Raw genomic sequence first — 24,329 nt, 5'->3', positions numbered from 1 at the left:
CGAGGGAGGAATGTTAGTGCTAGGCCAGCGGTATGCGAGGTATTAGTTGCACGATTGGGTCAGCGTACTGTGTGGAGAGGCGATGTTCTAACGTTTGCTCAGTTTGCCTCATCAATATACACACACATTGACGTAATATGTATACTTCTGCATATGTGTTGTGAACAGTAAAGATTTTTAATTGTCCTGCAACATCGAATACAAATTTTGATATTAATATTTGTATCATATTTTAGGACATCAACATTTAAATTGAGACACAAACATGTAAAATGCTTGTTTAAAGTCCATTTCATAGTCAGATATGCTCATCAGGACTGCACGTTTAGTTTTACCCCTAGCTTGCTTGAGCCATAGAAGAAACTTACATACCAGGGGGAGGCTCACAGGCCCACACTTTTTTATCACTAAAATTACTAAACTTCAATAAACTATTTTATTATTGAATCACTGCTTCCTTTGCTGATTATATATTGATTTTATTGATTGATTTGCTTTATTTTACATCTCCTTTTTTACCACTTTTGGCTAATTGACGAAGATGGAGATGTGTGGATGATATGAAGAATGGACGCTGACAAACATCCATTCCCAGGCAGGGATTCGAACCCAAGACCCCTGGCATCACAGCACGATTTGATAACTACTCCACCACAGGGGGCGGATGCTGATTATATATGTGCAGTTATTTATTAATTATAATAATTACAAAAATTACTATCATTAATAAAAAATAATAACCAATTATTACATGAGTGTCATATATATATATTTTATCACTCACTAAATCCACAACAATTTTTTATTAATGCATTTTTGTTTGTAGAAGTACAGTTGTTTTTTAAATACAGTAATTACAATAATTACCATCATTACCAACCAATTGTACACTGTCACTGGCGTGAGTGTCTCGAATGAGACGCATTCAAAGATATCACCTGATAAGCCCACCAAGTGCATTTTGCCTCCTATTTACATTACATTTATGTTTCTGTGTACAAAAGTAATACAGAAATATTGGGAACATCCTAGGGAACAATGTAATTTATTTTCAAACAGTTGAAGAATCTACAAAATAGAGGTGGTGGACCCCCCCCCCTTTCCCCTCCCTTGGTAAGCTAGAGTTAAAATTGAATCTGAACCACTATTCAATATGTGTCGACTGGGATTGGCCAATTTCTGTCTCTTGGCTGATACATCATGTAAATTTCTTTAGCTAGTTGTAAAATATGTTACTATAAACCTGTAATCTCATAACAGTAACTTCAAGTGAAATAGGTTAGCTGTAATTGGCAAATAGTCAAAAAGCCAAAATTTCCATTTTTTCCCCCCAAAAGCTGGCTTTTTATCGGAAAAAAACATCCATTCAAAAGAGCCGGCTTTTTTGCAACTCTAGTTAGCATTCAAATAATGCCTAAATGCTTTAGTAGTTAGGTTAGTTGGGCAAGGTTTAGGGCTCTTAGCATTACAATAATTTCCGTAAGTGCTGTTTTCAAGCATGGCATCCCTTCGAGCGTCATGTGAACAGATATCCGAGCAAACATGGCAGTAGTCTGTGGAGAGCCGTGTTGATGGGAAATGGATTGTTTGTGTAAGAAAGCGGTACTTTAGTATTATATGGACTACCTCATTTGTCTACGTTAAATTATTATATTCGCCTCACAAACATGAGTTATTCAGTTAGGTTAGGTTCCATAAGTGGGAATCGTATTTGGCGTAATACGATTTGGAGGTGGTCCGTGTAATACTAAAGTACCAAGAAAGCTTTTACATCTTCTTTTCACTGACAAATAGTACTTTTCAGAACTGCGTCCAGTGGTAATTGCTTTCAGAACTCTTCAAATGCACTTCCAAAATCCTTTGTACTATTCTGTGATTCTTTCTCTTTTTAATTTCTTGGCAATGGGAAGCACGGATACTTGTGTAAAAAAGTCTTTACATACTTTTTATAACACCATTAAGCCTTGTTTCCATGATTATTAAAAACTAAATATGCTGACCAAGGCAGTAATTTATTTTATTAAAAACATAAACTAAACGTAACGTTTCAACCTTCTAGCAAGACATAAACAGAAGAAGTAAGAAAAGGGGCAGGGGAGAATTGGAAGAGAAAGAAAAAGAGAGAAGGTTTGGAATAAGGAGTATGGGGAAGACCACAGAAAAGATATGCAAAGTGCTTAGGAAAGCGGACATTAAAACTTACAGGAAGGGAGGGAGAAGCATCTTAAGAATAGCAAAGAATGCAGACAAGAAAAAGGAAAACAGAGAAGAGGAAGAGGAAGGGATTATCTACAAAGTGAAATGTAAAGAATGTCAGAGTAAGTACATAGGAGAAACGAAAAAGAGGCTGAAAGACAGGTTGAAACAACATAGGGATGATGTACGACTTAAGAGAGAGAGAAATGTGATATTTAAACACACGAGAGAAACAGGACATGACATAGAGTGGGATGAGGCTAAGCAGATAGGAAGGGAGAAGAGAATGCTAGTGAGAAAATGGAAGGAGGCCAAGGAAATAGAGAAGAAAGGTGAAGAAGACACAATGAACTGCAATGGGGGACTGAAGTTAAACAAAGAATGGAAGAAGGTGTTAGAAAGAGTGGAAAGGACAAGAGAGAAAGAGGAGAGGAGAAGGAAGAAAAATGAAGGAAAAAGAGGGTGAGATAAAAAGTCCAACCACATTCTATGTAGAAGTAAATATGTTTAGCCTTTTAGGCGAAAGTACTTAGTTCATTCAAATGAAAAGGTCCATTTTATTTTTTCTGAAAAAGCGTTTTATACCAGACAGTAATTTCATGTGTTTTGTATACCCACAGGTATATGTGACGTTTTAGTAATGAGGCATCTGCGCATGCGCAAGTGTGTCCAGGTAGCACGTGTCCGTTATCTAATCACCTTCACTTTCTTCCCCCCAGGTGGAATGCTGTGCTGAACAATGGAGGTGTCATTAAGGGACGTGTCCAAGGAAGAACAGGGGGTGTCATTCGGTTTCTTCATGCCGAAGGAGTACATCCAGCGGAGATTCATAGGAGAATGAAAGTTGTGTATGAAAAATGTGTATCAGACAAAACAGTGAGAAAATGGTGTAGGCATTTTTGTGGTGGACAAAACACGTTGAAGGACGATGCTCGGCCGGGACAGTTGAAAAATCGCATTCCTGATTGGACAGTGGCTGCTACTGACAACCTTATTCAAGAAGACAGACGAATATCCCTGGCAGCCATTAGCGAACAAGTGAACGTGTCATTGGGTAGTGTGCATGATATTGTGAGGCACAGACTGGGTTACAGGAAAGTGTGCGCACAATGGGTGCCAAAGTGTTTGTCGGAGGAACAAAAAATGTGCAGAATGGGATTGTCATTGGCTCATTTGATGCGATACAGGAATGAAGGTGACGACTTTATCAGCAAAATCATTGCTGGAGATGAATCCATCTGCCCGTATTACCAGCCAGAATCAAAGAGGGACAGTATGGAATGGAAGCATAGAGGATCACCAAAACCAAAGAAAAGCAAGTCACTACCTAAAGTCGGCAAACTTATGATGACAATATTTTTCGATGACCAAGGGCCACTGCTAGTGGACTTCCTTCAGGAGGGACACACAATTAACGCAAACACGTACTGTGAAACACTGCATCGTCTACGGACATCAATCAAGAATAAGCGTCGAGGAAAACTCAGCAAAGGCATCATTTTACTCCAGGACAATGCTCGTCCCCATACAGCCAGATAGACACTGGATATGTTGCAATCATTCCATTGGGAAGTGCTAGTCTACCCTGCCTAAAGTCCTGACTTGAGTCCATGTGATTTTCACATTTTCTTTCCTATGAAGAAACACCTCAGAGGACGACGCTTTGCCTCGAGTCCTGAGCTGCAGGAAGCTGTCAGGGAATGGTTTCATTCCCAGCACAAGGACTTCTTCTACCAAGGATTTCATAACCTTGTTTCAAAGTGGGACCAGTGTCTTACCTCATACGGTGAATATGTGTAGCCAACTACTGTAATAAAGTTTCTGCAAGGAAATGGACCTTTTCATTTGAATGCACCTAATACATTTGACAAGGGAAAGCCACCTGCTAGAAAGTTCCAGAACAACTTTCTAATAGTCTGGAGGGAGTAATGTTTGTGTATATATAATGCCCTGTTTTTGTATCTTGTTACATTTGTACTTGATACAGAGTCTGAAGAAGACCTTGCTAGAAGGTTGAAATGTTACATTTAGTTTATGTTTTTAATAAAATAAATTACTGCCTTCGTCAGCATATTTCGTTTTTCATACTTTTTATGTGTAAATTGTACTTTTTGGAAATCAAAAAAGTGGTAATTTTTTTCAACAAAGTTCGAATCATTTCAACAGTTCTGCGATACTTCATCCTTCACCTCTGATACTTTGAAAAAAAAAAAATACATTATAGATTGGGAACCCTTACCAAAAATAAAAAGCAAGGTAACCAACTTCAGGAGTCGGAATTGTTTTTGTTGTCATTTTGAAACTGGTCAGTGGATTACAAAATCATGTTCGCATCCTTTTCACTTTTTCTGTGACCTTTACAAGGAGGTATTACTCGACCCCCTTCCCTCCTTGCCATTTGAAATTTTCGAGTTCTTCCCTAACTTTAGACCCCCTTTTTTGGGTCATGCGGTTTCATCCTTTTTTAGTCCCACAGTCATCATGTGGCATCGTTGGAAAGCTTGTGTCCTGCACTTTCCGAAACTGTTATGGTGTTACACTTATCTTAATTGTTAAGCTCGGTATACTCGATTTGGCTCACCTTCCTTTTTTTGCAAAACCATTTTCTACACGGAAAACTGTAGGTGATACAGACAAATGTTTCATATCACAATCGTATTTTTTCCACACCTTTCCGAATCTGCATTCCAAACATACCCTTCCCATTTGAAAATTACCTGAATGGGGCATGTGCCCCCCACTAAAACCACAAAGGGTGGCTTTCTGGCTGTTGCAAATACTTTCTACGGATTCTTTGGGCCCAACTTAGTGGTGCATTTTTTTGTTTCAACTTGATATGATCTCTCGTTCTCGAGAAAAAGGTAGTGTCTGTATTGCTCTGAAACACCCTGTATATGTTGAATAATGTCACGAAAATGTTAAACAGAAATGTGCATTGGTAAACGTCATATAAATTTGACAAGTGCATGATGCTCCCAACCTCAAGTTTTCTGCAACGCTGGTATTGCAATTCAGCAAACCCCCCCTTCATTTCGGTCCTGTCTGTTTAAACTCGTGGAATGTCCAATATTATGAAATAAAATTATAATAATAAATACGCAAAAATTTAATATCATAATTACTCGAATCATTCAATCCTAAAAGCATATCACTTTCTTTAGTAACTGACGTTTCTCTGCCAGACCTACTATATTTTCACTTTTCATCTACTCATTTATACAAGGGGCATTCAGAAAGTAAGTTCCAATTAGTAGGGACCTTGATTTTTTGCAAACGTGATAATAGTGAAAAATGTGCAAAGTAGTGTTTATGAATGTGCAGTGATGTGTGGATACATTTTTCACCAATTCGAAATAGTGAATTCACGAGAATTTGGCATAAAATGTAAATTGTTGGCATTTTTTGCAAATTTTAAAAATGTGCTTAAACAACGAAAAATACATTGAAATCCAACTTTCTTGTATTTTTTAGGTTTAAATAAACAAAATGTGCCATATTTGTGTATCTAGAACACACAAGTTTTCCAACATTTTATCCAAGAGAAAACTATAATGCATGTTGTACTTGGATTCCCACAGCCACATTCAATCAAATATTTCCCAGGATTTTCTCAACTTCTATCAGAACAATTTGTACCACAGAGCAAAGTGGCGGGGTTCACACAGAAGCTGCATCATCAGTATTTGTCGCGCAACAAGTGTTTCGAGCTAAGTGGTGCAATTTTAGTGGAGATCGAGTGCTCACCTACCACCACAGGGGAGTCGTAACATCTGCATTTGTCGAGCGAGAAATAATGGAAAACAACTTCCTCAAAAATCGGTTCCAACATATCAAACTGTCACAAATACATGTACACCATGTGACCTACAATTTAAAACAGTAGTTTAAAAACACCATGAAGGTATATTTTTAGGTATATTTGCCACAAAATGTGCTAAAATGAAAATGTGAATTTTGGGAAAAATAACACTGAATAATAAAAATAAATAAATAAATAAAAAAATAATAACACCAATTTGGAAGAAAAATAGCAAAAGTTCAAGGTCCCTACCGATTAGGCATAAATAAAACAAGAATATCAGTAGTAATTGAAAGCATTAGTTACAGTGACTCCTAATCTAATTTTCAGCATAATCATCATTGTTGTTCTGGCATTGGTCTTAGCATGACACTAAATCAGTGGTCAGAAGTAGCGAGCTACTTGTAGCATCGCTACTGTAGCTAGCTACAAAATTTGTAGCTGTAGCTGTAGCGACGCTACATTTTGAAAATTGTAGTTGTAGCGGTAGCAAAGCTACAAAATTCCTATAGTTGTAGCGAAAATTTCGCTACAGCTACATTTTTTCTCCGCATTTTGAGGTGAATTTTGAATGTGGCAACCGCGTCAGAAAAAATCGACAATAACCCTTAATTTTGCAGGAGGTTCATAAAGACAATTTATTACATGGAGGTACAGATTATCTAGATTGTAGATTATAGATATCTGTGTAATTTAATTAATTAGTAGCTGAATAATTCAGATATCCAGATAACTAACTGACATATATGAATATATTCCTGCTAACAGCTACGTCTTTTTAGCTGCATCGCTATTTTGGGGAGAAACATGCCTCGTTTGCTGCACCACTGGAAAAAAAAGTGCCTCGTTTGTGTCACCCCCGGAACAAATCCTGTTGATATCCATGGTGTAAGAGACACCAAAATGTCATTAATTGCTGTGTAAGACACAATTTGCAGTGCAAAAATGAGTGATGGATTTTCCACTGCACTGACAAGGAAATAGTGCCAGCAATAAATGGCTCAGTACGGTAACAGCATTGATCATCGTCAGTATATAGGATCTCACCAGCAGGAAATTATTGTTACAAGAATCATAGAATTTCTGGAATTACAATTATTTTCGCGATAGTATTTGTTCTCAAATTTTAAAATTACAATACGTTTAGAACAGTCAGGTTTGCACCACAGTATCCTCAATAATTTTATCATATTGTAAAAAGTATGTACGAGTTATTGACTTTCCTACAGAAACGACAATTTTCTTTAGTTAATACGTATACATAGTTTTCAAATTTATGTATTTCTCCTACTTTTGCGTTACTTTTCTGTAACTTTTGCTATCATGACATCATCATCATCATCCGTTGCCGTTTCCTGCCTCTGGCTGGGTCAACTTATAAGTCAAGCCTCTCTGTTGTTTTAGGTCTTCCACCACTCCTCTCTTTGCACGGTGTTGCAATCTTGTCCTCTTCTCTTAACACTCCACTATCTGCTCTTTCCATCGACATCTTGGTCTCCCCCTTGGCCTTATTCCCACTCCTTGTGCATTGTAAGCTCTTACTGGTAGTCCTTCTGCATCCATCCTCTTTATGTGTCCGAACCATCTCATCTGTGCCTGATCTATCCTGTCCTGACGCTTCACCACACCCACTGTCTATCGGATCTCCTCATTCCTTATTCTATCCCTTATAGTCTTCATCAAAATACTCCTTAATAATTTAATCTCCACTGCCTGCATCTTTTTTTTTTGTCTCTCCCTGTCATTGTCCAAGTCTCTGCTCCATACACAATTATTGGCACATAGTATGTGTTATATATTACCTTCTTGCATTTCATAGGTACATCCCTGTTCCATGTTAATCTTTGAACGCTTTGATATAGTTCACCACCCATTTGTCCTCTTCTGTTTACCTCCTCATCTATTCTTCCACTTCTGTCAATCATGACAATGAGGATGAATGGTTTATTTAATTATTCTCTTATCTATAGTCACTTTCTACCTCTTTCGGCTAATTCTGAGAACGAGGAAGAATGATGAGCAGTGAGGGGAATGGAGGAGCAGGAGGATCCCATCCTCTCAACTTGGCGTCTTTCCTAGTTTTTGTTTTGAGTCCATTTTATGCATAGGTAAACTGATCGAGACTGGATTCTAACCACTATGTGCCTCCCCTGGGAATCGAACCTGAGGCCCTTTTGTAGTCAAAGGGCTTCAGGTACTTTTCATTCAAAATACTGTCTTCATATCAGTCTATAAGAAATGAAATATTTATTCTCAAGAAAAATATGTTGATGTGAACATACGTAAATACGTAATCCTACCAAATTTGATTTGTGTATAGTTGTAATCATTAATTTGGGTAACACTCTAATTGCAATATTCATATATCAAATATGAATTGATATGCCACTTGCATAGGTATGGTATTCTCAAAACTGTAGTAAAAATAAGTAACTGAAGTAACACTGCTATCAAAATTATTGAATGACTGGAATCATGATAAAAAAATAACAGAATCTATTTACCAGTAGTAGGAGATTTTTAATACCCATATGGTTGTTTTTATTTTTTTATGCAGAAGTAGCGCAAAAAGTAGCGAAGTAGCGAGTAGCGATCAGGAGTAGCGTAGCGAGCTACTTTTTGGTATATGTAGCTGTAGCTATAGCGAAGCTACATTTTGGAAGAGTAGCTGTAACTGTAGCGAAGCTACTTTTACAATGTAGCGTTCTGATCACTGCACTAAATTTTGTGTGCCCATGGCATATGTGTCTCACAGCAAAGACTGGGTGTATGAGAGCTGCCATCTTTAATCTAGAACTATCCTAAAACGACTGCATTTTACTGCACTAGATTACAGCCACATGACACTTCTTCCTGCCTGCATATGTGTGTTCCGCTCTGACCACTAGTGCCACATACAGGTGCCATTTGAACTTTTTTCTGGGTGCCCTTCGTACATAAACTTTTGGAAACTGTTATCAACAGTGTGTTCCTGTTTTAATATTTTATTAGCTAAATCAGGCACCTTTACAATGCAGTTGATTCCCCTTCCATAAATTGCTTGCGTTTAAGTTTTAATACATATATACCCTTTTCGCCAGTAATAATGCATGTTGGCAGTTTCACAGTACTTCACTTCACTTGGATATACTTGCAAGCAGAGGGTTCCAAACCTCAGTGCAATATCAACATATAATAACAAGAAAATTGAAATTGAAAAATTACAAAATTCCTTTTCGCATCAATCACTTCACTCTAATCTCAATTAGTCGTAACTTGAAAAATAATCAAATATTTTATTGAAAAACTGGCTGCATATGAAAAAATCCCATAATTCCTTTCTAGCTTGTGAATAGTAATAATTTTCCAAATTCACTATTTTGCAGTTTGAATGCAAATCATAGTGTTATGAAGTCAATTTTGTGGAAGCTAATATAGGTACTTCATATACCAGGATCTGTATGACATTCTTATTTCCAGTTGTAAAAACATGAATTTAGTTTATAATTGTCAGGGATAAATTAAATTTTGTCCTGGAAAACCTGGAAAAGTCAGGGAATTTCATTTCTGCTTGTTTTTAGCCACCCTGTTATATTTAATAAACAACAACTGCACTTCTAAAAACAAAAAAAGCATTAATAAAAATTAAAATGGATTTTGTGAGTTTTAGTAAATGATAAAATATATGTGAGACACTCATGCAATAACTGGTTATTATTTTATATTAATGATAGTAATTTTTGTAAAATCAGCAAAAGTCTTTGATTCAATAATAAAATGGTTTCTTGAATTTCAGTGATAAAGAAAAGTGTGGCCTGTGAGGCACCCCCCAGTATGTAAGTTTCTTGTATGGAATGGGTAAGCTAGGGTTAAAACTAAACGTGTAGTTCTGATGAGCACATCTGACCATGAGATGGACTTAAAACAAGCTTTTACATGTTTGTATCTCAATTTAAATGTTGATATCATAAAATATGAAACTAATGTTAATATCAAAATATTTGATGTTTTGGGACAATTAAAATTCTTTACTGTTTACACATATGGAGATATTACTTGAATGTGTGTGTGTGTGTGTGTGTGTATATATATATATATATATATATATATATATATATATATATATATATATATATATATATATATATATATATATATCTTGTTTAAAAGAGCTTTGAGACAGAAGGGATAGATGGCTCTTGGAAACCAACCCTTAGAACCAAAGCAACATAAGCTGCAAGTGTTGCTTCTCACTTGGCCTGCACCGTTTTGTCATGGAACTTTCAGACCGAGGCAACAAGTAACATGTGTCACTTGGAAGCAGACCCTCAGTAATCCATTCAACCTTTTGAACCAAAGTGCAACAACGAGCTAAACATGTCACTGCTTACATGTTGCTCGGACTATACTGTTTTCTCAATGGTGTGCATTGTGCCACTTCAGTCTGTTGTTGCATGCACGGTGAATGTTTTACTTTATACTGAAAGAGACTGCGTTGCTTGTCATTTGTGATTTCAGTCTGAAAGCTCCTTCAATGGCATGCATCATATAACCTTGGTCTTGTTTGTGCATGCGTAGTGGATGCTTGTTTACAGACTGAAGGAGCCCATGTCACTTGTCACTTCAATATGACACCCCGCACTGCCATGTGTTGCTTCAGTCTGAATTTTCTCTATACTTTACAAGATTGTTAGCTACTTCATCAGAGATTAAGATTTAACTTAACCTGTAAATCACAGAGACCAAATTGCAAGTACTGTTATTGGAAAAAGGCAGGCTTTTTGATAGAAGGTTCCTTTTATAATCATGAATGGGGATCTGGAGTGGAATAAAGTAATGTTGTTGCCTTGTAATAAGAAGAGGTCTGAGGTTCAATCCTCAGTGGAGGCAGAGTGCTTCAAATCTCATTTCAAAATGTAGCTCCAGTCGAGATTTCTTAAAGAGATTGATTTTTTTTTTTTTGCCATATGCAGCTAGTATTATTTACTTCTGCTTGAGATTTAGTGCCAGTGTTTTTCAACCGTCGGGCTGCAAAAGTCTATTGCACCCAGGGGTGGATGAGTAATTTAAATCTAATTTTATATATGATATATATATTTATTATATTTATTATATTAATATATATATAATTGAGGGTGCATCTTAATTTCCATATAAAATTTAAAGATCAGAAATGTATTTATGAGTGAAATTGTTGAGATCAGGGCATCAACTTGTAAGAAATAAATTTACTGGGCTGTGGTTTCACAAAGGTTGAGAACTACTGCAACAAGCAGCCAAAATACATCACTAATTGCTCCATGACGAAGTTTAGCGACCATTTAACCAAATTATGCATGATGTACTGGAAAGCCAGAATACAAATATATTTTACTGAATACAAAATTTAATGTAAAGATATTTGATACTAGATTTTCAAAAGGTAGAGCAATATTTTCTTTTTTGTTTCATGTACTTGTTCGTATAACAAATTCAAACATTGAAAACCATATCATATTATTAGGTTCTATTAAAAACACATACAAAACTACTCTAGTTATGTGAATATGATTATACTACATAGATTTATTTAATAAGCCTACTGAAATTTGAAGATAACACTTTCAGAAAAGCCAGCTTTTTTAAAAACACTGTTTATGTCTATTATTGTAAATTGTATTTTATATTTAGAAATGAGTTCCTATTTTACAGCAGGGAGATAAACGAAAACCATGGAACAAGGAAAATACTGCCAACTCCTGTATTTTCATTGATTTGAGACACTTTTGCGAAAAAGCGAAAAGAAACTCAACCAAAAAAGCCACGGAAGGAAACTCGGGTTTTTTTAATACCACTTCCAACTCTAATGAGGATACATTACACCTAAAGGATCAAAACATAAAGACAAAACTTGTTATTTAAGTCCGCTTTATGCTAAGATAGGTTAATGGTTATGTGTCAAATTGACCAATCAAAATATTATTGAACCTTTAGTATTCAAATCTATAAGTTTTTTTTTTCATTCATTGTACTTATCCAAAGGTTAGAAATTACAAAACTTCATATTTTTTGGGCTCTTAGTTTTTTAGCTATTGACTTACTAAAAAGCAAAAGTTGCAAAAATAGACAACATTTTGTAATTTTTAAACAGCTGTAGACAAAAACTATTTGACCTAGAGAGCTCAAATTGATGTCATTTTCTTCTGTTTTCAGAGCTTAATTTGAATTCCGTATTTTTTAATTTTTTTAAATTTTTTTTCCAAGATTCAAAACACCCCATTATTTTTTTTAATTACTTGTTTTCAAGACATCAATTGACTATTTGTGTGCTAATTACATCGTAATAATGCACATGTTTACACTGTTAGTGACCCAGGAAAGCTTAGGTAATATGTGATAATGCATTCCTTATTGTCGAGTTCCTGTCTGGGTTCTTGGAATTCTTTCATACTGATCTATTTCCATCTTCTCACTGAATGACTGACTGGCGCTTTTGAGGCAAATTGCACACACACAACTTCCCTTCCCTGAAAGTGCTGTCACCTAGTGATGCTTTCTGGAACTCATCTTGCAGACATGTGGTGTACCCTAGCCTGGCCTACATATCCTGTAAGTTTCATCGCTCTGTAACTTTATTTCGCTTTTTCACGGCATTAATCTAGTTATTTATTGACCGTACCAAATAAAATACTGTAATTGTATCTATTTTGAGGAACATGGTATATGTAAAACAGGTTATTTCTGTCACAAAGTGGTAAATTAACAAATCTAATAATTTGATTCTTAAGTTTTATGTGGATTAGCATCCACGTCCCATACAATTTTACTTTCTGGTCAAACATGTAACTTTTCCTCTTTCTGACCAGTAGCAACTGGAAACACTCACTGAAGGAACCGCTGTTCTGTTTTTATTATTTTGGAATTTTATTATGGAATCTATCGACATCTTTTTATCATGTTTTCATATTGTGATTATGTACAAAGAAAAATGCATCTCATGTTCTGAACAACTGCAGCAAATCTTTATCCTCTGATTTCTCTGTGACATCGCCCTGCCATATTCATCTTTATTGGAATTTGAGAAAGACCACCGCCATGCCCACCTATCCTGTTTTGTATTTCAAACTCGCCTTGTATTTTTGTAACGACAAAAAATGTATAATTTGTGTGACATTGTTGAAGTTTGGTTACATATATATGAACTTTATTTCATAAAAAATAGTACACATATCATCGAATTATGTATAAATGCATTACGTATAAATAAGGTTTAATTAACAAAAGTAAGAAGTTAAGTACCCCCCTGTGCTTTTCACCATGCCATGAAGGCATATAGGGGTGTGGAGTTAGGGCCCAACACTTTCTAGACCATGGCTGAAAGTGGGGGATGATGTAATCATCTTCAAGCCCCTGGTCGCCTTTACCCCTCAGAGTTTCCTCCAAGTACACACTTTATGTGATTCTGGGTTTGCGCCGGAGCCACTTGAACAGGTGGAAAAAAGAAACACGTCCCGCATGGGAGTCAGATGCCCTAACAACTGAGCTACCATGGTTTAATTAATACATTTTTAAATTACATTTTGCTTGGACCTACAGTAATTTACATATAAAGCAGAATAATGCAGAACTTAGTTACATATAAATCAGTCTCAACCATATATAAACTTATATATTTTCTCATTTTTCTCCAATTTAAGCACAATCTGATGTTCATGTGTAAAATGTCTTTGCAGATTTCGAGTGCCTCACCCTCATCAACACACATGGAGTTTGATGATCAACCTTCATTCCCGCAAGTGAAGGCAGAACCTGGCATCATGAGTTACTCAGTGGAGAGTGGATCCAAGCCTCTTCTTTATGAAGAGTCAGTTTCAAACACTTTGGAGCCAGCGTCATCATCGTCAGTCATTAAATCTGAGCCTGAGGAGGGACAAGTGAAAACGGAACAACAAGAGTATGTTAGTGGCAGCTCCGTTCACATATACTTGAACTCTGGTACTGGGACGAGTGAGTTTTTAGAGGAGGATAGTAAACATTTGGATACAAGTGATAACATTACACACTGCAGTGCTTTTGAATTAGAAAATACTGAGAGTGACAATGTTAAAGTAGAACCTGAAGATGTGAAAGAGAGTGAAGTAACAATTGAAGATGAAGGCCCAGCTTCAGCAACAGAAAGGTGAGTACATGAAGTATTTTCAAATGAATGAAAACGAAAACCCAGGGTGGCTACTCATGGGGAATTCCTTGAATTCTGTGTGAATTATTGGCTCCAGGAATTATGCGTGAATTTTTGTCCGTAGATGTAAAAAATTGCAGCTTTTACTATTCCAAATCCCATTAAATTTATACATATTTACAAATGCTCTGAGGCAAGTTTTTCATAGTTTAACTTTTTTGGTCTAGGAAGGAAGAGAGAGGTGTGAGGAACATGAAACAGAATTCAATCTGTTTGGCTGTTTAGAAGGTAAAAGGTAAAAAGTGAAAAAAAAAAAAAAAGGTAAAGTGTTCCCCTGTGCATAGCACCACGCCATGAAGGCGTATAGGGGGTGTGGGGGTAACGCCCCACACTTTCTTGATCCGGTCGTGAGTGGGGGTGATGTGATCAGCATCACGCCCCTGACCGCCTTTACCCCCCAGGGTTTCCCCCAGGTACCCATGTTATTCGACGCTGGGTAGGCGCCGGGGCCGCTTCCACCGTTAGAAAAGTTCCCGGATTTGAACCGGCCGGGGATCGAACCCGGGACCTTGAGCATGGTAGTCAGACGCGTTACCGACTGAGCCACCGCGGCCACTGTTTAGAACTGACAGAAATTCTGTCTTAAACGGAAACAGTCCATTTACTTTGTTACTTTTCTTTGCAAGACAATCTATCTGACAAATGAAAGATTATTGCAAGAGAAGATATCTTGAGGTTGATTAGGTTAATTTTACTTTGAAATTCTTATGCAATTAACAATTTTTTGTAGATTAGTATATCCCGTAGTATTTATGTCTTGCGATGGTAGATGTATTTCGAGTCTGAGTATGTGAAATGGCAAATGTGAACTCTGCACCTTAAATATTAGGATATCCTTTTAATTCAATTGAATTTAAATTTTTGGACACATCAGAATCAGAGTCTGTGGTGACAGGCGGTAATAGATAAGGTTGAAATAGAGGAAACATCTACTTCTGCTCTTGAATTTTTGGGAAGTTTGCCTTGGAAACTGGGAATTATACTTGAATTTTATGATGATCCTAGAGTGGCCACCCTGGTAACACATATTGGATGACCACAATTAAAGTTGCTCCACTCAGAGCCCTCCGGAGTACGTTCGAAGCAGCAGATTGCACTGAAACTTGGTACAGAACCAATGGAGACCATGGGGAAGGGAATGCTAATCTGAAAAAAATTGGTTCAAATTCTGGTATGCTCCGTTTCAATGTGAATAACCCTTTGGAAGCATAAGGCAGTGGGATCAATGGTCAGACAAAGTGTTTTCTTGGATGTTGTTTGCTGAGCAGATTTCAGTGAAACATTTCGATCTGGTAGTGAAAATTTGAACTTTTTTTTCTTATCATCATTCACTTCCCCATGGTTTCCATAGCCTCTATACCAATCTGTTTCTTCAAATGGGCTCCAAAGATTTCTTAGTAGAGTATGTTTAATTGTGGCCTTTCTGCTATGACTATATTTTCTCAACTTGAATATTTAGTTGTATTCAAAATTGTTTCTTACATATGAATAGATGCATTCGGTTTCTTAGTCACAATGAAGACCCCTCTCCCCTTCTCCTTCCACCTTTAGAAAAAACGTCGTGGAAGTCTTGCAATAAGTAGCTGGTGACCATCCACAAGAAAGTAAAAACTGTTGCAAAGTTAGGCATAATGTTTAGAATATTAAGCAGAGAATTAAGCAGCTATTGGCATTAAACTTTCAGTATAATCAGTCAGGTCTTAATTCTTACAAGCAGGAACCCAAAAGAAACCGGAATTGTTCTGTGGTGGGTAAGCCCATTGTACTACATGCTTCTGCCGCTAGATGCCTGTTGCATCAATCTGCTAACAGTTGTCGTCAAGTGAAGTCGTGGTGCCACATAGTAAATTTTTGTTAAGCATCTCTAGCTTGTTTGTCTATTTTTTGTGTTGGCTGAAAAGTTTGAATAGTGTACAGCTGCGAAATTCTGTTTTCTGTTAGGGGAAACAGTTGTAATGCTTGAAAGAGCTTTCAAGGAAGCTGCTCTAGGGAAAACGTAAGTTTATGAGTGTTTTTTTCTGCTTCAGGAATGCTGAATTGTCACTTTATGACCAACCTCGCTCAGGGTGCCATGTCAAGACAATGCTGATTTCTTTTTTTTGATGTAATTTGCATTGTTCACTCAGAATTAGTTCCTAATGGTAAAACTGTTAACCAGGCGTTTTACCTACAAGTTCTGAAACATTGGTGAGATCAAAATGTCATGGGTTGTGGCAAAGTGGGAAGGTGTGGCATCATCACGACAACATGCCAACACACACAAAGCCCCAGCTTATCTACCCACCATATTCACCCGATCTCACTCTGTGCAACTTCTTTTTATTCCCTCAATTGAAAAAAGTCTTCAAAGGCAAAAATTTTATGGAATAGGTGAAGAAAAGAAAATGATGGAGGCATTTAAAAGACATCACTTTGTAAGAGTTTCAGGACTGCTTGGAAAAGTGGAAAACACGTTTAGACCAGTGTGTTGCATCAAATGAAGAGTAATTCGAAGGAAATTAAGCTTTTGATACCTGAAAATAAATACACAATTTTTTATTACAAAATTCTGGTTTCTTTTGGGTCGCCCCTCGTAAATGATCCTTATTGAGATGCAAGCATGAAGAAATGCAAAACCTGTTATACGTACCTGAGTTAAGGTTTGGCAGGACCTTTGGCAGCCGAATGGGCGAATTTTTAAAAATTTTCCTCCACCGCTGTGATGTTTCAATGTATGAAAAATTTCATATGCTTAGAATTCCTTCTAGAGCATTGACGTGGATTTTCGTGTAGTTTGCTTTCACTGTTATCCTGTTATCTACATATTATCAATAGTTTAATAGACTTACATAATCGCGCAACTTTTCGTTTAACTATCTGATAAATTTAGAAGATAATAATTATTTGCTCCTTTTCTGTTTGTCTGTCCCGTCATTGAAATTTGTGTTACATGACCCTGAAGACAGGATCATGTGCAAGATTGATTCATTTCATTTGGTTTATTTGACTTCGCTTTTCTGCCACTTTTGGCTAATTGTGGAGATGAGGATGAGCGATGATGAAATTGATGAAGGAACAGCAACAAAGAACAAACATCCTGAGGCTGGGATTTGAACCTGGGACTCCTGCATCGTAGAACACTAAGCTAACGGAGAGCAAGAATTGTGAAATAATTGTTTTCCAATTATGTAGGTAAAGACAATTTTACTACTACGTACAAAAAGTGTCTGGAATTTTTGAATAAATCACAAAATATGTGGTAAATCATCAAAATGTATTTTGTCGTCTTCAAAATAGGCCCCATCAAATGCAACACACATGTGCCAATGCTTAACCCAGTCTTCAAAACACTTTTCAAATGCAGAAGACTGTATTGCTCGAGTTCCTTCTGCGAATTTCCTTTAATGGATTCATTTGATTCAAAATGCCTTCCCCAAAGTGGTAACTTGAGTCACTGAAAGAGAAAAATTCACACGGAGCCATATCTGGAGAATATGCAGCTTGGGCAAGGACATGGGTTGAGTTTTTGGCCAAAAACTTGCGAACAAGAGCCTACGTGTGCGACGACGCATTATCATGGTGCAAAATCCAAGAATTTTTTCCCCCATAACTCTGGTCTTTTCTGGCGTACATTCTCATGCAGATACCTCATGACGCTCACATAAAACTCTTTATTCACAGTTTGCCTTGCTGGAAGGAATTCTGAGTGCACAACACCACAATAATCAAAGAAAACAATGAGCATGACCTTAATTTTTGAGGGACTTTGACATGGTTTTTTGGGTTTTGGTTCAATTTCAAAGTGCCATTCTGAAGATTGTTGACCTGTTTGCATGTTACTCATACACCCATGTCTCATCACCAGTTATGATGCGTTTCATGAAGGTGGAGTCACTAGAGGCTCACGAAATCATGTCTTCAGCAACATCCCTGCGATGTGCTTTTTGCAGGAAATTCAGCTCCTTCGGAACAAGTCGTCTCGTGACTAGTTTCAAACCTAACACATCAGCCAAAATGTTGTGAACGGACATGTGTGATATGCCGAGCCACCTCTCACACTCACACACTGGTTTTCAAGCACCATTGTCCTGATTTTTTCGATGTTTTCTTCAGTCATCGACGTGGAAGGTCAACCAGAACGGGGCAAATCAGCAACCACTTCTCTGCCTTCTTTGAAAGCCTAGAACCATGCATACGCTTGTGTTTTCGATAGACACGATTCACCATAGGTCTTTTGTAGCATTTTCAATGATTCAGCACACTACATTCTGTTAGCAACACAAAATTTCAAACAAATTCTTTGCTCGATATTTTTCTCCATTCTGCAAATCGCAGGACCCTCGTCAACACAACTAACGTAAACAGCTGCTGTGTACAAATAGATGGATAGATTACTCTATTCCTCTGTATGGTCATTCAGTACAGTGCTGCTGGCATCCTACGGACAAAATGAATTCTCGATACCTCCAATGTAGGACTTTTATCAGCCAAATTCCGGGTACTTTTTTACTGAAGGTATATGTTACAGTTGTTAAAAAAAATGAACAATTCTCCACATAATTAAAAGTAAACATGTTCTATCATGTAATATTCCTTATTGTGCCAACTCAGTTTATTTTCCATAACATGTAATGGATCATGTGCCAAATTTGTGAAGAGTAGTGGCATGTAGTATTTTCCACTTACGAAGTAAAGGTGAATTGACTTGTTAAAATTATAACAAGAGGTTGAGCAGTTTTCCATGTGATATTCCATATACATTTCTACTTAATTTTAAATTAGTACCATTACAAATAATTTCATTGAAACATTCACAAACAAATTTTTGCATCACCACATGCGAACTGCAACCTCACCAATGGGATGATAACAATTTTTTGCTATTTAGTTCAAAAATACATATTTGAATACATATTCAAACTGTTGATTTGAGACCTAATGAAACTGAAACAAGGACCTTTGAGACTTATTACGTATACATTTGAGAAGATGATAGCTCAGATATACTGAATCAAAATCTAAGTGTGCATCCTTCTAATATGATTTTTTGGTAAGGTTTGGATGCCAATAGATGGAAAATATGTGATAGCATGTCATAACTCTTTGCCTTCTGTGTGTTATCAATCCAGCTTCCAGATAACCTTGATGTAAATGGAAAGTTGTGATAATTTTTAATATTTTGACTTTTACTATTAGAAATGACAATTTCACTAATTTTGATATAAATTAATAATAATGATAATAATTAAGATTATAATAATAACACTAATTAATATTTTAATAATTTAATTGACAAGTTGGATGGTATTTAACACTATCATTGGAGTCAATTGTCTATTTGTCCATCATTAATGCTGATATCTCTGAATTAACAACTGAAGTCTGAAGCTGTCAGAATGACAGTAGCAGTCCAAGGACAGTGTAAGAGTTCATTGAGGAACATGAGTAAGTGGTACAATGCCTCTGAGGTGCGATTTACCTGAGTCAATTGCGTGGAGAGCCATAGGTAGGATGAAAACTGAACAGACAGCGAGAGGTATCTGTAGCCCTTGGAGTGTCTCAAAATGCCTTTTCTCACCTGTAGATTCGGTTCCAACAACGAGTAATGTGCGACGAAGGCAAGGTCAAGGGGGTCGGCGAACAACAACCTCAAGCGACATAAGGTACCTCTTGTTAACAACTGATGGAACAGACAGCAGAATTCAACGAAGCTATAACATGCCATTCTCACATCAATAGGGCGCAGATGTCATCTGAAACTGTCTGCAATCGCATTCTTAAAGATGGCTTCTGTGCATATATACTCATGGTGTGTGTGTGTTCCATGACCTTACAGCTTTCAATCTGTAGAAACTTGGTTGAGGAACATCGTAATTGGGGCCACCATGAATAGGGTTGAGAGGTGTTCTCCGATGAGTCGCGATTCAGCCCCTAGCCTTACAATAGACGTGCCTAATCTGAAGGGAATGTGGAACACGCTATAACCCTGTGTTCAAGAAACATTCTAAAATGGAGGTGGTGGACTGATGGTGTGGGTTGGAATCAAAATTGTGGGATGTACGGACCTCCACTTCATCCAAAATGGCAATTTGACGGCCCTTAGATATGGAGACGAGAACCTCAGACCTCTTGCCATGCCGTGCGCAAATGCAATAGGTGATCGTTTCCTTTCCATCGGTGATAATGCTCGTCCTCACAGAGTTCTGTTAGTGCACAATGTGTCAGAGGACGAGAGAATAGAGTGTATGGAGTGCCCAGCGTGATTACTGGACTTAAATCCCGTAGAGAATGTCTGGGATGCACTTGGCAGACACATTCTTGGTAGGATGACACCTCCCTCAACTCTTCCAGAGCTGAAATTGCTCAAAGTGAAGAGTGGCGAGGAATCCTCCAAGCTCTCATCGATAACCTCATCGAGTCCATGCCACACATGTGTAGCGGTGTTGGCCGTTCAAGATAACCCACCATACTAGGGGTGAGTTACTGCTGTGACTATGTTTGTTTCGGAGCTGTTCTATTGGTACACACATTGCTCTATAGTGACGCACATCATGTGAGCATTGGTTCAAGCGACTGTAGGACCTTTTTGTTACCTGTACTGATCCGTACTCTACTGTATCTGTTCTCTGAATGTTCTTTCAGTTGCATAAGCAAGTACATGGTTTCCGTTCCTCTCTTGATCCAAGAAGAAGGCGGTGGATCAGACAAGACACTATTTGGTCGAATTATTGTGACAGCACAGAATCAGAATCTTCAAATGGGCTTTCTCTTAGAACCATTATCATTGGCTTCAGAAACATACTTGCAGAAAAATGTTATTCACCCTGAGGTAATATCTGGAAATTCAGCCATGGTGATTGATGGTATGGCTCTTATTCAGAGAGTAAAAGAAGAGGAGTCAAACTTTGGCGAGGTCTATCTGTCTTGTCCATTGCTTTCCAGAAGGAAATACTACTCCAAGAATCGATGTCTGTTTGATACGTACAATGAGACGTCTATAAAGAACACCGAAAGGATAATCACATGGGAAGAATTCGGGCATCAGTCACAGAGCATCTCATCATCCCAGATTGTCAGAAAGTGAAGGAAATTCATAAGTCACGTAATGAATAAAACAACTCTAATTGCATTTCTTGTTAACGAATGTAGGAAACCAAAGCATTTTGTAAATGTTTTGAATAAAACACTTCGCGAACTGTGGAGATAAATGATGGAAAATCACATCTGAAGGGAGCCCCAAAGTGCTCAATCTCAACAGTAAACATGAAGAAGGGATGGTAATTTTTTGGTGAATACTGCCGCTGCTAATGAGGGTTATGAATCGGTAATGAGAGGCTCAGATGACACAGATGTGCATATTGTGTGTTTGAGATTCGATGAAAGAATCATGGTTTAATTCTTTCTGAAATATAGTACTAAAACACCCATGTGGGTTCTTGACATTAAGAAAATAGGTTCATTTCTTATTCAAAATGTTTGTCGAGATATGATAAGTCTCCATGCGCATTTGCAGGAAAAGGAAAAGGAAAAGTAAATCCTTCCTGCCAACAGACAAACATGGGAAATATTTTCGCACCCTCGAAGATGAATGAGATTTCAAAGAAATAGTAATGGGCAAACTGTAGTTCTCGTGCTTACTGTATACTCCAAAATCTTCCGTACATTGTGTGAATGACATGACATGTCGTGTGTTCTGTGTAAAGAAGGGTGAGATAGACATTGATCTACTTGCAAGAAACATGCTTAAGGCTCGGCTGGACCTTTGGCACCCGAATGGGCGATTTTTTTCAAAAAATCCTCTCCATTTGAAAAACTGCTGTGATATTCCAAAATATGAAAAAATACATCAGATTAAAATTGCTTCTAGAGCATTGACGTGAATTTTCGTGTAGTTTTCTTTCACTGTTGTCTAGATATTATCAATAGTTTAATAGACTTACGTAATCACGAAACTACAAGCAATTCTAAGCTGATGTAATTTTTCATATTTTTGAATATCACAGCAGATTTCTTGAAAAACATTCGCCCATTCGGGTGCCAAAGGTCCAGCCGAGCCTTAACGTGCAATTATCAATCCGCTATAAGCAAGAGATGTCTTCTGAATGACCATGTATCCTAGTCCAAGTGGGAGAATGTGGACATTGAAAAAAAACACGATGGAGCAGAGGAGCTGGTAATGGATTGGATGGAATGGCAGCCAGCATCTTAAACTCTATTAGATCTACTAGCTTGCAACTCATTAGAAACTGTCTCCCCGATGGTGCAGTGGTATCATCACCACCTTGTAATGAAGGGGTTCCAGGTTCGATACTCGGTAGAGGCACATAGAGGTTAGGATCCCACTTTAAACTGTAGGTTCAGTCCCAACTAGGCTTACTGTGTATAAGGTGGATTTGAAACACCACATAAATCAATCAACCACTTCATTAGAAACTACAAACTGCGTCTTCTGTCTAAATAACATCAGTTGCACTGAGAAGTGCAGACCACCCTTGTGATAATCAATAAGTGATGAAATCTATTCAGAAGATGATGATATAACAAAATCTTGTTTATGTTAAATTATAACTTACTTGTGTACTTAAGATTTAGCCACTATTTTTATTGGAAATTGTAAGTGAAACTTATGTATTTAATCTATGTCAGTGTATAAGCAATATAATAAAGTTTTATTAGTATTGTAAGGATTATATTAATATTGTTACACTTATTAGTTATAATTATTATAAAATAACATTGAATTTAATAAGTCTGATGAAATTAAATTTATTTATTGAAATATTGTGATCAATTTATATGCTTTTTATAAAAAAAATGAAAAACCATTATTTTTTGACTGTGGTTACTAATTCAATAATATTATTTAAAAAGCAAAGAGTTATGAGATGCTATCACACATTTTCCAGTTCTGGCATCCACACCTTGAAAGAAAATCATATGAGAACCCATTCCCGCGAGTGGTACCGATCACCTAAATTTGAGGTCCTGGCTCACAGACTATGAGGAATATATAAACTCCTTCCTCATCCACTTTGGCAAACAGAATATCAAAGTCGGCATTGAATATGCGATGGGAAAAATAATAGAAATCCAAAGCAAGAAGAGTTTATGTCACAGCCAGTGAGGCACATGAGAGGAGGTACCCTTCCCCCCCCCCCCTCCACGTCAGTCATCCAGACAATTAACAATAAGTCAATGAGGTCCTCTCATTTAACAGTAAATTATTTTTTTTTAGAATAAAAATTGTCAGGCTTTCCTCTTTTTACACTTGCACATTGGTATCGTAATATAAAATGGAGCACAAAAATGGAGTGGTGAATATTTTTAATATATATATACATATATAGAATCAGAGGAGGAGAAAGAAACATTCACCAGACAGTGGAAAAAATTTGAATTTTCACTAACTATATCGTTGCATCTTCAGAGTAAGAAGAAAGAGATGGAACCACAAGTTGTAGCCCTGAAGAATTGTCAGGTACCGATCAAAGAAGAAGAGGTGCATAGAACGGAAAAGCATTGTTTCGTCATCAGGCTCGTCAAAAACTGTGAGTGGGCGGGATGGTTTGGGAGGGTGGTGGTATGGGTTGGAAGGGAGCATCGGATGAGGTGGGAGAGTTACTGGGTGGCCTTCTTCAGGCCAGGTGGAGTGGTTGCACTCATGGCTGATATATAGGCCCCCTCTTATATCTTTTGCGAACAGAAGTGTTGGCTGGTTGGGCAAGAGATGGATGATCGCTAGTCGGAAGCTGTCATTGAAAGGGATATTGTGGTGGTTGGTATGGACGGCGACAGTGAAGTTCAGGTTGTGGGTGGAGGAGCGGTGGTTATTTATGCTGAGGTTTAGGGCAGTTGATGTTTCTCCCAGCTAAAAATCACCACAGATGTTGCAGGTGAGGATGTAAGTCAGGGTTGAGGCATGGCAGGTCCCTTTGGGGTGGAGGGTAAATTTGCCAGTGGCCGTGTGCACCTCAAGGGTGTGAGAGGTAATGAGGATGGGGCAGGTTTTGCACCTAGGGTGGTTGCATTTATGGGCAGGGCGTTGTTGGTTGTGTGGTGAAGAAGTGTTTTGGACCAGGATGTTTTGGAGGTTGGGGGGGGGGCATTTGAAAACCACTCTGGGCTTGTCGGGAAATATGTTTTTGGTTTCAGGATCAC

General features: G+C 37.5%; 1 protein-coding gene across 1 annotated transcript in view; it reads left to right on the top strand.

The window, feature by feature from the left end:
• Window positions 1–24,329, top strand: part of LOC146001431 (uncharacterized) — a 79,935-nt gene that overhangs the window by 10,854 nt on the left and 44,752 nt on the right. The window contains exon 2 of the mRNA XM_083138751.1: window positions 13,687–14,132. Within this exon, the coding sequence (XP_082994877.1) occupies window positions 13,717–14,132 (416 nt within the window). The 5' untranslated portion in view covers window positions 13,687–13,716. The remainder of the gene's footprint in view (window positions 1–13,686; window positions 14,133–24,329) is intronic.

Source organism: Lepisma saccharinum, chromosome 17 (assembly GCF_977018435.1).
Source record: "Lepisma saccharinum chromosome 17, izLepSacc3.1, whole genome shotgun sequence".
NCBI lineage: Eukaryota > Metazoa > Arthropoda > Insecta > Zygentoma > Lepismatidae > Lepisma > Lepisma saccharinum.
The sequence above is the reverse complement of the archived record's forward strand: the minus strand, read 5'-3'. Positions and strand labels throughout refer to the sequence as shown.